The sequence below is a fragment of the Nilaparvata lugens genome, chromosome 1 (genome assembly GCF_014356525.2).
Source record: "Nilaparvata lugens isolate BPH chromosome 1, ASM1435652v1, whole genome shotgun sequence".
NCBI lineage: Eukaryota > Metazoa > Arthropoda > Insecta > Hemiptera > Delphacidae > Nilaparvata > Nilaparvata lugens.
Genome location: NC_052504.1, coordinates 78,429,375 through 78,444,803, shown reverse-complemented (window position 1 = coordinate 78,444,803; position 15,429 = coordinate 78,429,375). Strand labels below are relative to the sequence as shown.

The window sequence follows — 15,429 nt, the reverse complement described above, 5'->3', positions numbered from 1 at the left end:
CAGTCTCTTCCAGTTCCTCACTCCTAGGCACGCTAGATCTTTTTCTACATCCTGCAGCCAACGTGTTCTCGGGCGACCTCTTTTCCTCGTTCCTTCCATTCTTCCAACAAGCATCTGCCTCTGCATCCTATTATTCTCCATTCTTTGCACATGTCCCAGCCAGCTGATTCTTCTAGACTTTATGAATCGTACTATATCATTTCCCCGCAGAAGCAGAATGTTACTTATCTCTGCATTGCTTCTGATTTTCCTCTCTCCATTTGCGCATATGGGGCCATGAATTCTTATTATTATTTTTCTTTCGAAAATCCTCAACGCGTTCATATTTTGGGAGTTGAAAACCCAAGTTTCACAGCCGTATGTCACTACCGGTCTTATAAGTGTTTGATGTAGTTTTACTTTCGTGCATCTTGATATTAGTCTAGACTTCATTAAACTTCTATTTGCACAGTAAGTTCGGTTACCTTGATCAATTCTCTTTTTAATTTCCTGACTCAGGTTATTGCTTATATTCAGTTCAGTTCCAAGGTAAGTAAAACTCCTCACTTTCAAATTTATATCTCCCAACTTCAAAATCTTGTGCTGCTCGTCTTGCCAGCGATGAGGCTACCTTCATATACTTGGTCTTGTTAGTGTTAACTTCAAGACCTATAGTGTGTCCTTCTTTTTCCAGAGTCAAAATCGCTTCCTTCAGAGCTGCTGAATTTCGAGCCACCAATGCAATGTCATCAGCATAGGCTATGCCTTTGCTTGGATTTAAATAGGATGTTCCCTGTGAGTTCTAGTTCTTGGACTACTTTGTGCAGAACTAAGTTGAAAAATAGTGCTGACAATGCATCACCCTGCCTATTGGAATGCTCTGCTCGTTTTTCTTCCAACAAATACCTTGGCACAATTATTTTACAGGGCCATGGACGCCAGTCTTATTAGTTTTCTAGGGAAACCAAAACTTTTCAGGGCTTCTAGCAGGTTTTTAATTTTTACGGAGTCAAATGCTTGTTTAAAATCGACGAATATGTGCAAATCAACATTGTATTCCGTGCATTTTTCCATTAGTTGGCGTATAGCAAAAATTTGGTCAGTTGTTCGCCCCTTCCTGGTCGAAACCTACACTGATACTCGCCAACGATTCTTTCTGATAGTGAGCTTGTTCTTTTCAGGAGGATGGAGGTTAATATCTTGTATAGTGAGGTCCACGTTATAATGGTAGTGTGTGATTTGAAATGGTCCTGCTATCCTTGTCTATCGTTCAACAAAGCAGAAAGCGCTATCTCTTTCACGCATTGCGATGTTGCCACATCGTTTATCAACAATGTAGAAATTCAACTAATTGACAAAAAATGTAATCTCAATTATGAGAATTTATCATTACAGCTTTGAAAAATATATTTTTTGACAAATAAAATATGATTAACTATTTTCAACATCAGATATATCAGTATCAGCTGTTTGGGTGGCGAGGCTGAGATCTGGCAACCCTTCTCTCCTATCTTCCTACACTGCCATTATAACGTGGACCTCACTATAGGCAACATTCAACAGAGTAATCCCTCGATAGCTGCTACAAATCAGTTTTTCTCTTTTTTATAAATTGGACAGATAAGACCCATGTTTCATTCTTTAGGCATCTCTTCTTTTCTCCATATCATCAGAATCAATTTTTATATTGTGTCAATCACATTATCTCCTGCATTTTAATACATCTCAGCGGTAATAGAGTTTTCCCCTGCTGACTTACAGTTCTGCTTTTGTACTTCTTCTATGACTTTTAGTGGGGTTTACAACTTCAATATCAGCAGTGTGAAAACATGTTGTCCAAGTATTTTGTTCACGTTCATCATTTCCATTCAATACGTATTGAAAATGTTCTTCCCATCTCTCCAACACTTTTGATTCTTCAGAAATCACTTCACCTGCACATGTTGGTCCTTGGTTGGAAGCCTCTACTCATTACTTTGACTGATTGATAAAATTTCCTTGTTTCATTCTGGGTATGTGAGCTTTCAATACCTGCTAATTAATTGCCTTTCAAGGTATTCTCGTTTTCTCTTTCTAATACAATTTTTTGCTTTCCGTCTGCTTGCCTTGTAGATTTCCACATTGCCTCTTGTCACTCTTTGCATTATAGCCAGCCTCAGTCAATTCCTTTCCTCAATTGCCAGCTTATCTTCATCGTACCAGTCAGCATTTCTTTCTCTCTCTTCCTTCCGATAGTGCCAGCAGCAGCCTCTACTATAATGTCCTTTAGTCTTGTCCAAACACCATCCAGATTTTCCTCTTCTCCATTACCTTCTTCAATGGTTACAGTTAGTTTACTTGTAAGATGTAAGATGATATTAAGTGTTTGTCATTGTGCTGTATTTGTTATAACTTGCTATTGTTGATTCATTTTGTTGGCCCAATAAAATGTCTATCAGTATGTTTGTCTCCTCTTCTAAAGAACTTGTTGAGGATTGAAGTTGATTAATTGTTGAAATGCTGGTAGGAAATTTCAGTGTCTCTGATGAGATTTCTGGCACCGTGACTTTTGATCCAACCGATACAAATTGAGAGAAAATATCATTTGCCTCCGAGTGTCCCAATCCTTTCTTCATGTTTTGTTCATGCCTTCTGGTCTACTTGATTTTATCCCAAGCTCTACATTCTCAACTGGCATGCTACTAATTTTCTCGTTTTGAGTACTAGAATCAATTTGTAAAAATTTAAATTTACACTCCAGAGTTGGCACGAATACATTCACTGGATGAATGACATCAAGTCAATGATTTTTGGATGACACGTTCCTGGTTCTTTCAGTATTTTCCTCAATGATTTTCTATCTTGCCGGCTTGAGACTCAAGTGTAAATCCTGCCCTCCAGGTGGCGACTTGTTGATTAGAATTGCTTCCTTGGTGGTTCCAGTGAGAGTAAAGAAGTCAAATCAATGTTATTTTGATTTGATACATTTGTTATTTTCTCTCTTACTTTTCGACGACTGAGTATTTGGAAGTATGAGTATTCTTGCTCCAATTATCCTATTTCTCGCTAACTGCACTTTCATAAGCAGTCCTGGTCTGTGCATTTTTTAAAGCCTCCACATTCCACTTTTGTTTCTCCTCTCCTCTGACGTTTTCGACCATAGATAATCTCTAATACCTTTATTGTCACTACCATAAAATTGTGTGACTCACAATTAAGACCTCTGGCAGATCTTATACATCAACTATTGAGGTGGAATTTCTTTGTGGTGCCAGAACATTACATACAATAATATAAATGAATATAAATCAACTTATTACGATCGTTTCAAAGGTTCATAATCATTCAAAGGTGTGAAGTTAAATTTCATGAATATAAGATTTTTCGGCTATAGTCTGATAATGCATTTATTCATAAATATGCAATTCTACATGTAGGGTATTTTGCTACAATGTTATATTTATAATTATTATATTCACGAAATACGGTACATATTTCTAGAATACTGAGTACCGTACTATAGTGAGGTCCACTTTATAATGACAGTGAATAAAGATAAAAGAACAGCGTTGCCGATTCTCTGCCTCAACCAATTCTGTACCCGAGAGGTAAAGGGTGTTAACTCCATTTTTTACGAAATTGAGTTAATACTATATATGAAATCAGAAAAAAATTCTCTATCGAATGGTATATAGTGTTAACTCCTACGTACATTGGAAGCCATTTTAAGAGTTGCAAAAATGGTATTAACTCCAATGTGCTGAGAAGTAAATAATATTAAATCCCCATGGTACTGTTTACCTCTGAGGATGGTTGGCTGACATGGTATTATCTCCCAGTTAATATTATCTACCATGACAATCTCAGAGGCATCCAGTGTTAACTCCAGCATGATACTTTCTACCTCTAACAATGGTTTCTATTTTGTGATATTTTTGGAGTTGTTATTGGTGAAAAGTACTTTCTTATATGAAATTAATCTAATCCAAATTTGAAAATACATTCACTCTTTGTAAATTTACAATTTTTCATTATTTTAAATGTATTTTTGTAAATTATGCTCAAGTTGATAACCCTACAGCACCTTGCTACAGCTGTTAAAATGCAGGATTGAATAATAGTTAAATAAAGTCAAATGGTAGCTTTCAGGAAACAGCCCAGAAAGAATCATTTTTCTCGACTGTTTTATATGTATTGTGGGGCGCTAAATTCGAATCTGAAATTTGCAGATACGCCAGAGGGCGGCTTCACCCTCAAAAACCTCCAAAATTTTGGACTTTTTTTAATTTTTCCATTCAATCTCGGAAACCTCAAGTTTTCCGAGAAAAAGAATTTCCTCCAAGATTAAATATGATAAAATTTCCAATAAATTGAGTGATCGCGCAGGGCAATACCTTTTTTGGTTCCGGAGCTACAAATTGAAAAAAATGGGTATTTCTTAGGGGTTTTCAAAATTATGCAAACATACCACTTCTACCCATTGAATCTTTTCTAGTAATGATAGAAAACCACACATCACATGAATGAAAAATTAATTCTGAACATTAATACCTTTTTAAGCCTTCCTAACAGAAAAAAATCATGTTTCAGCTGAAATCATCTTATGAGGGCTATGTTTCATGGGAAATCATCCGTTAGATACATTTAATTTCAGTATTTTCTAGTAGTGGGGAGAAGGTACACATAAGGATATGTCAAGGATCAAAATTTTAAACACTCATAACCTCTTACAGAGTGATCAGATCTCCTCATAAAGACGGATCTTCAGCTTGTCAAAACGGTTCAAAATCATGTATCATAGCTGAAATTTGATAAAAAAAATTAAATTCCTCTTTGAGTGTATTTTAGCCCATATTCCCATACACAAAAAAATGGCCAATTTCTTGTGGAACACTCCAGATGATGACAATGACTTCATTCCACAACAGATCATTCATCAGATTCACAAGACAGTATAGTATTTCAACCATGTAGGAAAGTAGGCTTAATTCACTAAGACAATCTCAAAATTCAGGTGAGAAGTTAGCCAATAAGAACGAGGATGATTCTCTTATTGAAAATTCATCTACCAATTGCGATGAAATAATAAAGAAAAAGTCAAGGAAAAGAGTTCGTAATGAAATTCAGTGGAAATGTTACTTTAAACAAGTGGTTTACCATACATTAGTAAAAAGGGTAAACTTATGTCAGCCAAAACAATTAAACTGTCTAATGAAGACCGAAATAGAATAAATACATAGATATTATTGGGATGCAAATAAATAAGTAGATGTCAAACGTCAGTTTGTGGCTTCTCTAGTTAAAGTACTACAAACTGAGCGCAGTAGACCCACTGATGGCAGTAAGAAGAGAAATTGTAACTCAAAAATATTCTCTCCTTGTCAATAATGAAGAGGTCACTGTTTGTAGATAAATATTTATTGCAACATTGAGCATTTCACAAACTTCTGTGACAAATGCAATAAAGAAACATCAAACCGGGGGACTTGTCTCTAGTGACCGAAGAGGTCATCAAGAACCTCCCAATAAAAACCCACAAGGTGCCATCAACTTTGTAAAGGAGCATATTTCCAAGTTTTCAGAATATGAGTCCCATTATTCTAGAGAAAAGACCCAAAAAGATTATCTAGAACCCCACCTATCAATTGAAAAGTTATTCTTACTGTACAAAGAACACTGTCGACAAGAGAATCAAGCGCCATGTGAGGAATGGCTGTATCGAAAAATATTCCAAGCACAGACACGTGTGATACTTGTGACAAGTTGCAATGTAGATTGAGAGACACCAAACTAGATGAAGATGGAAATATCATCAGGAATAAATATCATGATTACTTAAATGAAGAAAAGACGTACCCGTTATCATTTAAAAAGAGAAGATAAAGTTAGAGCTAAAGCTGATGATGGATTACTAACTGGTGATTTAGAAAAATGTCTTCCACACCACAGTCATGTATCCAATACTTCTGACAAGTCATTTCTTATAGCTAGGAAGAAGAATAGCGATGGCGAGGATTTCCTGATCTCAGAAGTTGTTAATTTGCAATTTCGAAAAGAAGATTCAAACAGCTCATTCTATGAAACCTCTTTCGATGTGAACTTCGAAAAAGTGCTTCTTTGGTAAAATAGTCAAAGGAGCAATAAAACAATGCCAGATACTTCCAACCCAACAAATGTTACACAATTGCAAATCAGTAGTAGAAAATTCAAGGATTTGGAGACGACACTACAGTTTTTGCCAAGTGAAGCACACTCTTTCTATAGATCATTGGCTCGACAAGGTATGCCAGATTTCACGGATGATACAGAAGACTTGTTCATGATTAATTAATTTCACCATACTAAGGAGAATGATCCATTGATGATTTTTTTTTAATGACTATTTTCGTTATGATTCAACTACTATTCACACAATTCCTACCATATAACCTTGACTACAACTTACTTCTTCATACACTCATTAATATTGTATATATTAAAGAGATGCAGAAAAACATTCCTGGCAATTTGGTAAAAATAAAATTAAGTTGAGTACTGACAAATTACAAATACTGTAATATTATCCTTGGTCATATGTTATAAGTCCAAAGTTTTCTTGGATGTTCAAAAAAAAACAATCCATCACCATTTTTAAATTTTCCGCTCTTATCAGGAACACCACCTGCAAATTAGATCAATTTTATAAAGAAAATATTACAATGTTCAATTTATATTTGAATATTTCTTGTAATGTAGGTTATTGGGTATTACAGAAATATTCTTCTTCTCTATTTTTTATGAATATTTTTCAAGCTGATTATCAATAATTTAAAACTTTTAATTTTTGTTCCTTCTGAACTGTAGATATAGATGAAAGTGAGGTTAGTTCGAAAACATTGCGGTGATAGTGTAGTTGAACATTTGTTTGTTTTTATGATAAGAACAGAATTATTAAGCTGACATAATTCTAATTTTATTGATTATAAAAAGTATGAGATTAACTCAATAAAACATTTAACAATAGATTTTGTTAATTTAAAGTTATATCAGCAATGATTAAATGTTTGAGGTTAACTATCGGTCTATCACTTCAACATACTGCTAAAAGGTTTGCAGGACATAGTAAATGGCAAAATATTCGACATACAAAAGCAGCAAATGACATTGCTCGTAGTCAAATGTATAGCAGACTAGGACAGCGAATAAAAATTGCAATTGCAGGTAGGAATTGTTGGAAGAGCTATTATAAAAGCTGAGTTTTTACTTATTATTAAGCTTCAAGCATCAAGCCACTGTAGCCTTCTCTATAGATGAGTTTATTCAAGATAAAAGAACAAGGCTTAATTTCAATTCAACGAAGCTTTTCCAACAACGACTGCGCAACGTTAATAAGTCCCGCAATAACATAGCCTATAAAGTTTTAAAACGTCAAACAAAGGAACAATTTATATAACTCTTCTTAATAATTTATTCTTCTTTCCAACCATATCCTTGGAATTAGATTTTGACTGATAGTTTTATAGTTATTGACGGTTCCAAAAATATTGAAAAATTGATATTACTAAAAAACTATGGTTGGTATGAGAAATTTCACTAGACATTTTTGCAAATTTCTTGTGTAGAATCTTTGGTCGTCGGGTTTTATATCTTCTGTTGGACACACCGTATACTGTATGCAGAAAGCGGTAAAAATATATTATGAGACCTGGGATACCACAATTACACCTCAAATTCTTATAGACTTCATGTTATATATTTTTTACATTCAAGTAACAAAGTTGTTGTATTCAAACCAATATGTAAGTCTTAATGCTAGATTTTACGGCCCATAAAGTGCCCCAAGAATGGTATGTTTTCTAGTGTAAAATCAATTGACAGACTTTTTAAGATGAGTTTTTTTTGGTCATGTTAGGTAATATCAAGGCAATACTTTTTAGACGAAATTTTGTTTGACTATACTGTTGAATTTTTGGTATGAGGAATTTAGTATGATATTCCGTTCATGACCATGGCATTCGCTAGACAGACTTCGTCAAAGTTCAACACATTTGAAAACACAAACAACCTGAGATGGCTGAAGTGATGACATGGTGAACTTTCTGCTCCAGAAGGAGAATCATTTTACAGCTCCTTGCATGGCCCCATATTACTATTCCATATCTTACATGACTATGGAACAGCCCATGGTATGCTGAATTCAAGTAGTTGGCAGGCACACATGTAGCTTCAGTGTCCGCATCAAAAATGTCACCCTGGCCAGTCGATTGCACAGCATGACAAATTCTTGCTCTCATGATAGAGTGGAGTTCATCACAAAACCTCTGCCTCATCACGTGCTTGCAGACCATGCCTTACGTGAACACCAGGTTCTGTGTTTCACCTCATTCAAGAACAGTTTATTTTATTTAAACTAATAGCTAGCCTCCTAGTTGGTTTGACTGGGTAATAGCAGTTTGGGGGTCCTCATTTGAAAACTGATTATAAAACAGATGGGAGGTAATACAAACTGGTTAGATACAAATCATATTACTGGTGTGAGTTGAAAATTCTTGAAGTTTCAAGGTTGCATAGGGATAGTATATATCATATTATTTAATATCGGGGGACCGAGCTTCGCTCTAACTATTTTTTGCCGGATAATATTTCTCGTGAAATCAGCGGATTGAATGCAATAGTTCAACAGCAGAGGCATAATTTTGTCTCACTCCTACACACCCACTCGCTCACTCACTTCCATTTTCGACAGACGACGTAATTGTCATCTGTTTTTCCATGGATGGATTATCATTTTAATGTCCTTCAGCGAGTTATCCCAGGGATGAGACCTAGGGCAATCGAATTTTCATATCATAAACCTACTTCGTTCCAAATTCCGTAAGAATCGCCCGTTTTCGAGATCCGGTGACATACAGACATAAACAGAAACTGTTTGCTTAATATTATAGGATGAGAAAATAAAAACACGTAAGATAGGTCAACTCGTCCACTTTTGGCAAACAGAATAAGTAATGGCGGCAGTTTCTCATCATGTTTAATAACCACAGGTAATATACTGATTGAACAAACGTTAGCGAGTTCTCACTTTTGACTTAATGAAGGCCAAAGTCGTTGTCCGTCTGTTTGTATGTTCTACAATAACTTTAGAAAGAATTGATCATTCAGCTTCGAATTTTGAACATGTGTTCTTCAAACTTTTTTACAGGTCAAGTTCGTTGGACAACAAAATTGACTCACTCCTTCGTCCTTTTTCAGGATATAGCAAATAACATTGAAAGTGCATAAGAGAAAAATTGTTGTTCTTTTTCATTTAGTCTGTTGACGAATTATTTCATTCATTTCATAGCATTCATAACATCAGCTGAGGCTATGAGGGAGCTATCACACAGACAGATCTTCATGCGCTGACACAAGATTTCAGCTGGTCAATATACAACATAATTCACAAGTTTACATCAACAAATTGATAGGGTTGAGATATAAATGTGCTGTTTCCGCCATTCATTCTCTCTTGGAACTTTGTATCGAATTCGAAATCATGTATCACATGTCCAACTCCATTAAAAAAAATAAATTTGGATTCATATGAGGGACAAATATTTTGAAGCGACAGAGTAATTTTTCATTCCAAATAGGATCTCCAATGAAACGTATTGTCAAATTATTCTTGTAAAAGAAATATTTAGCTGTTTCAATAATTTTCAATAACTCTGTATAATTAAAGTCACGGGGTTCAAAGATTACAATACAACAGTTCTTGAGCGAGCTCTCCAACCCAGGGGGTCATTAGTCAATAGTTGAACAAACGTGAATTATTGTTATTTTTGATATAACTTATATGTCAATCCTATGGCAACAACCAAGTCAGGTACACTCCCAAACACAGTCAATCTCTGGTCATGACTATAGTCCATACAAAATTACTTATGACTTGGAGGGACATGCGCAGCAGAGAAAGGTAGGGATACAGCGGCGCGATGTTGCCGTTCTATACCGGCCAGCGTTCTCCAATTTCTAGTGAGTGCTCTAGTGCTCATGCTCCTCATACGAAGTTTCCTGTCTGCGTCGACTGAGTCCAATCAACAAATTGGCAACTACGCTTCTACCTATGACTCTATTCATCACTTTTGGCTGATCTCCCTCCATTTCTCTGCGCCGCATATTCCTCCAAGACAAAAGTAATTTTGTATTGACTATAAGGAAAGAAGCGTGAGGTGTATTGGCGCCCACTGGCCCTTAAACTGGTTGAGCTCAGCCTCTTTGGTCTATGTAATGTAGTTCTATTTTAGACAATTGAATGAACAATATATTTCCATCATTGAATTTTCTACATTGTAGTTTGTCATGAATGTCTGATTATAGGAAACAAAATCGAGTCTACAAATTGGAAAATTATGTTTCTCAACATGTTTTGCTGAATCTAAATGACATTATCAAGTGATTGAATGAGTGAATAATAATTCATCTTTAGAATTTTTTCTCTATACAAATTATCAGTTTGATATTACTCTTATGTTTATGTTTTTGAAGGGACGAATTCAAAGATCCAAAGGTTCAAAGAACCTCACACGTCAACCGAAGCTTATTGTGTGTCCCAAAGTATGTTAGTTAGGCAAACCAACTCCCGTGTCCTTTACAAGGTCAATGAGTTTTTTCCCTATACGGTACCAACATCCCATTCCTCACCTGGTTGCTTGCAGCCAAACAGAGCCCTTCTTCTAGCTCCAAGACTTTCGCAATCCAGTATGATATGCTTGGCAGTCTCTTCAGACTGAAAACAATTTACTCTTGATGACAGATGATAGACAAGTTAACCACTATCATTTCAACATAAAAGTAACTTTTTCAGCATATTTTGTTTAATAACTCAACAATTCATATTTATGTGTATTCTCAACATTTAGCTCATATTTCAAAATATAGTGTTAACTATTAACGTGAAAATCTCTGCATCATTTACAGAAAATGGAAACAATAATAATCCAGAAACAAATAATGCGTTAGCTCAAGTCTTGGACCTTTGCAGAGTAAAAAATATGCCAAATGCATCTATACAGAGTTTCCTTAAATTGTCAAAGGTATGTTGTGAGCTAAATCTAAGCTTATTATTGATTTGAAATAAATTAAACACTTTTAATTTTTTTCAATCTTCAAGACAAACTCTCTAGTTATATCAGGTGAGCTACATCAAGATTCTATGTGGGTTAGCAGATTGTTTTATGTGTTTTGTAGTGGTAACTAGTATTAAACAGCTACAGTTACAATGATTGAATGTTCATTTTCTTCTGTAGAATAGTCGGAAAGTCACTGTGGACTTCAATTATGGAAATTAAATAAATCACTATACATTTTAAATGAATAATAAATTTAATAATTTTTATCTAAATATTTCATATTTTTTACAATAATATATATTCTGTATGTCGTCATTTTAGTGTCAAAAATTATATTAAACATATAGCAGTTCGTAATGGATAGAGGAATTCAAAACTTTGGTATGTTTTTTTTATTTACATATTTATGATTATATGGGTTATAAAATGTGCTAGAAATGACCTCCAGAGATCTTACAGGCTACAAATTCTTGAAAATGACTTTCTCACCAAAACATTGCGAAGGAGATGCAAAAACGAGTGCAGTGCTGTGTTGATGTGAACGGAGGACATTTCCAACTTTTTCCGTAACCCATATTATAACATAACGATGAAAGTAACAAAACATAGCCTATTAAATTACTTTTTTATTCAGAATGTTTAGTTTTTTTTCATTGTCATTATTCAAGTGCTCAGTGACATAGTTCCGAACACACCGAATCACATTCACGTATTTCTGTTCTTATACAGGTCGACTGCCTTGAGATGAGCTCACACTCATTGGCATCTTATTTTTCAATAAAAGTTTTATCATAAGTTATACAGTATACGTTTAAAATATGTGATCTAAATGTCGAAAATGTTATTATTCATTAACTTTTTAAATAGTGATGTAAAATGCTTTGTTTCTTTGCTAATAAAGATGATGATTATTATTATCTATTACAGGTCGACAAATCCAGTGCAAAAACAGTCTGGTTCGATCTTTTGGGACCCAATGGCGTTTTTTTCCTAGTGAATACTTACACGGACAATTCAGCTAGAACAAAAGCTAATATAAGATCGTGCATTAAGAAGCATAGGTAAGTTGATTGTGATGACCGTTTTTATTTATGAATAAAAATATTGTTATAATATTTTATGTTGAAGCATTCGTTATTTGTCGGATATTGTAGTGAGAAAGGAATCACCATTGACTGCTAGAATTGTTCAACATCAATGATGTGCAATATTTTTGCCAAATCCACAACTTTGGCGTGAGCAGACGCAACACCCAGCATTCGACATGAAATTATAAACGACTGTAATCGTTCAAAACGGCTGAAATTTTAGTATCCACTAAAATATGGCCAAAAAGATATTCTCTGTCGTATGTCAACGAGATTTTTCATCTGAATTGTCAAGTCTGAAACTTTCCAATTTGCCCTTTAATGTAAGATTACAGGTTTGAATCTTGGTTGGGAGAAACTTCCAACTTCATTGATTAATATTATATTTTGTATTTGATATAAGTGCTTATCAATTTACTTCAATTGTATGATTGAATTTCAGGTTGTCATTGGAAGGAAATTTAAGAGGCAACTTTGTTCATAAGGGAATAATAAAAACAAAGCCCAAAGCTGATGCAAATGTAGAAAATATTTTAGACGCATGCATAGATGATGCAATCACTGTAGGAGCTGAAGACGCTTTGGAAGATTCAACAGAGAGTGGAGTTTTCCTGGTGAGTTGAGCACTTTACAAGCATAATAATACTATAAATTCTTAACACAACTCATTATAGTGAGTATAGTATGACTTCAATAGAACAGGCTGTTTCTCCTGTTGATAAGTGGGTACTCACATTAGATGCCTTGTTGTACGAAAAAAGAAAAAATTGATCAAAATAGCAACAATTTAGTATTGATATTAAATGGAGTGTCGTATGCTATTGTGGAATGGAATGAAGTGAGTATATTGTACTATTTAAGGGTTGGCTTTATATTAATAATAAGACTCAATTTACAATAATTTTGTAAATTGTGTCTTATTAATATAAAACCATTGCGTGCTACAATAATTATTAATATAAATTTAAAATTATCATTAATTTAAGCAACAATAAAAATGTATATAAATATTATATTTATATAAATATAATCAGGCTTTATTGATTTGAGTTTGACCAGACTTGACTTACATCTTACAATGACAGCATAACCTCCATATTATCCATAGACATTAGACAGCTTTGTCTAGGACCTCTTTGGCAATCAGACCTTTGCCAACTTAATTCACAACATATTCAATTTGTGGTTGTTAGTAGTTCATATTTTTACATAATATTGTATGTAAACGTATCAAATCTGAGCACCCCATAATGGCTGCATCTACCCAAGCCTTGCAGGTTTATGTACGTACTTACAGGGATTTCGAAGCTCAACAACGTCATTATCCAATTATCTTGTCTCCAGCAGTCACCCTTTCAAAGAGAGAACTTGGCGAGAACCGCGAGAGGTTGGCGGTTTTCTAAACTATGTGTAGTTGATTCTATGATATTAGACTTGGTTTTGAACTGCTGAAAATCACTAACCTATTTTATTATAATCATTCTTAATCTGAATTGTCTGGAGTAGATTTTTGATAGAAAATGATAAAAGTGTTACTTTAAGGGGTACATGTCAGAAAATGTGGTTCTTCTTATTGTTTTTCACAATCAGGTAAGTTTCTTAGGTGATTGTAAAAAATAAATTTTCGAAAAAATAAGCAGCTTTCAATACACTTTAACAAACTGCAGAATGAATGACATGCGCCTAGTTCGTCTGTGTCTTCCAAATTTGCCGATTACGTTACTCATTGAAGAAATTTTTGAATAAAATGAACGAACATTCTCTGAAGTTTTTCCCTTAAACAACTGTTCTATTTTGTATGTTTAGTAAAATTCCGGGAGATGGGCTAGTTTTCGTTTACATAGCTATAGTTTATATACTTGACAATCTACTCATTACTCAATTTACACATTTTCAAATATACCTAGTCCAGTTGTGCAATGATTCTGGACAACTGGACACCTTAAATAGGTACGGGACATTATTTTTTTTAAAAGTAAAATTAGTGGTATTTCAGACTCCAGTCTAATGAAAACAACATGATTATTGTTGAATCACTATCTGCTTCAATAAATTGATATCTATCGATTTTAATTTTCAGTTTCATTGCGATCCAAATCACGTGCTATCTGTTAAGAAGAAGCTGATCGACTTGGGATATGAAGTCATTGAAGCTGATGATTACTACATGCCGTTGAAATTTGTCAGTTTGACAGATGATGAAACAGTTGAAGACCTTGAAAAAGCTATTGAGAAGTTGAATGCCCTGCCAGAGGTTGTCAAAATCTATGATAACATTGAGTGATATGAGACTACACATTTTGTAAATAATTAGCAAATACAAATAAATTTATTTCGATTAAAACAAGCAGAAATTATTCTCAGACTTGGGATAATACATTTTTAGGTACTTAGATTTATTTTGAAGGTGTGATTTCTATTCTTGCTATCACTTTCTTGAACCGTATGCGCGAAATCGCATTTTTATACACACAATATGTCCAACATTAATCTTCACTGTCAGGGTGGACCTATTTTGGGCCCAACCGTTTTTCTTTGATAGATGGGGAGTTGATCAGAGTTTGACTACAACAAAAAATAGCTGTAATCATATCTATAGTGAAGTCCACGTTATAATGGCAGTATTTGATTAGAAATTGTGATGCTATCTTTGCCATAGCTAGCATTCGACAAAGCAGATAGCGAAATCCTTTTCTTGCTCTGCAACAATATGGGAATATAATCAATTAGCAAAATATTCTATCTCAATTATTATGAAAATGTATTAATTAATCATTGGAAAATATTTGTTTTAGTAGAATAAAATATCATTAATGAGGTATTTAAATAAGAATGAAAAGTTAATCTAAAGGAAAGGAAACTGATACGTACGGGATAAGAAATTTACGAAGTATTAAAGATTGTGTCAAGTTTTCAATTCGTTGCTTCCAGTTTGTTATACTTTGCTAACTTCGCTTGAGAGTGGTCATAGATAAAATAGTGTTACTTACTTGTTACATGATCAGTCTTCTCCGCAGGCAGACCGGGAAATCGTCATTTTTCCATAATTTTTGTTGAGGTCATAATAAATATAAAATAATAAATAATTATTCCATATTTTCATATGTTTCCTAGATATAAGGAGATTGCATTTTACAACATTGAATTCTCCCCACTGCATAGCACGGGTCACCTGCTAGTATTAGGCTACATAAGACATACTGTATCAGCTATCTTCTATGGAAGACAGTGACAAGGCAGACAATCAGCAACGCTGTTCTCCTATCTTTCTTCACTGCCTTTATAACATAGAC

At 34.3% G+C, this 15,429-nt stretch overlaps 1 protein-coding gene across 1 annotated transcript; it reads left to right on the top strand.

The window, feature by feature from the left end:
* Nucleotides 1-6,781: 6,781 nt before the first annotated feature.
* LOC111059819 (translational activator of cytochrome c oxidase 1) lies at nucleotides 6,782-14,483 on the top strand. Its single transcript, XM_022347442.2, has 5 exons — nucleotides 6,782-7,158; nucleotides 10,897-11,012; nucleotides 11,976-12,109; nucleotides 12,579-12,750; nucleotides 14,217-14,483. The coding sequence occupies exons 1-5, from the start codon at nucleotides 6,990-6,992 to the stop codon at nucleotides 14,418-14,420; spliced, it is 795 nt and encodes a 264-aa protein (XP_022203134.1). The 5' UTR covers nucleotides 6,782-6,989; the 3' UTR covers nucleotides 14,421-14,483.
* Nucleotides 14,484-15,429: the final 946 nt, after the last annotated feature.

What these genes read in the sequence shown, in the direction of transcription:
- LOC111059819 (XM_022347442.2), top strand. Translation starts at nt 6,990, where the DNA reads ATGATTAAATGTTTGAGGTTAACTATCGGTCTATCACTTCAACATACT. An exon ending in AATAAAAATTGCAATTGCAG is followed by an intron (nt 7,159 to 10,896) that starts GTAGGAATTGTT and finishes CATCATTTACAG; the next exon opens with AAAATGGAAACAATAATAAT. An exon ending in TCGTGCATTAAGAAGCATAG is followed by an intron (nt 12,110 to 12,578) that starts GTAAGTTGATTG and finishes ATTGAATTTCAG; the next exon opens with GTTGTCATTGGAAGGAAATT.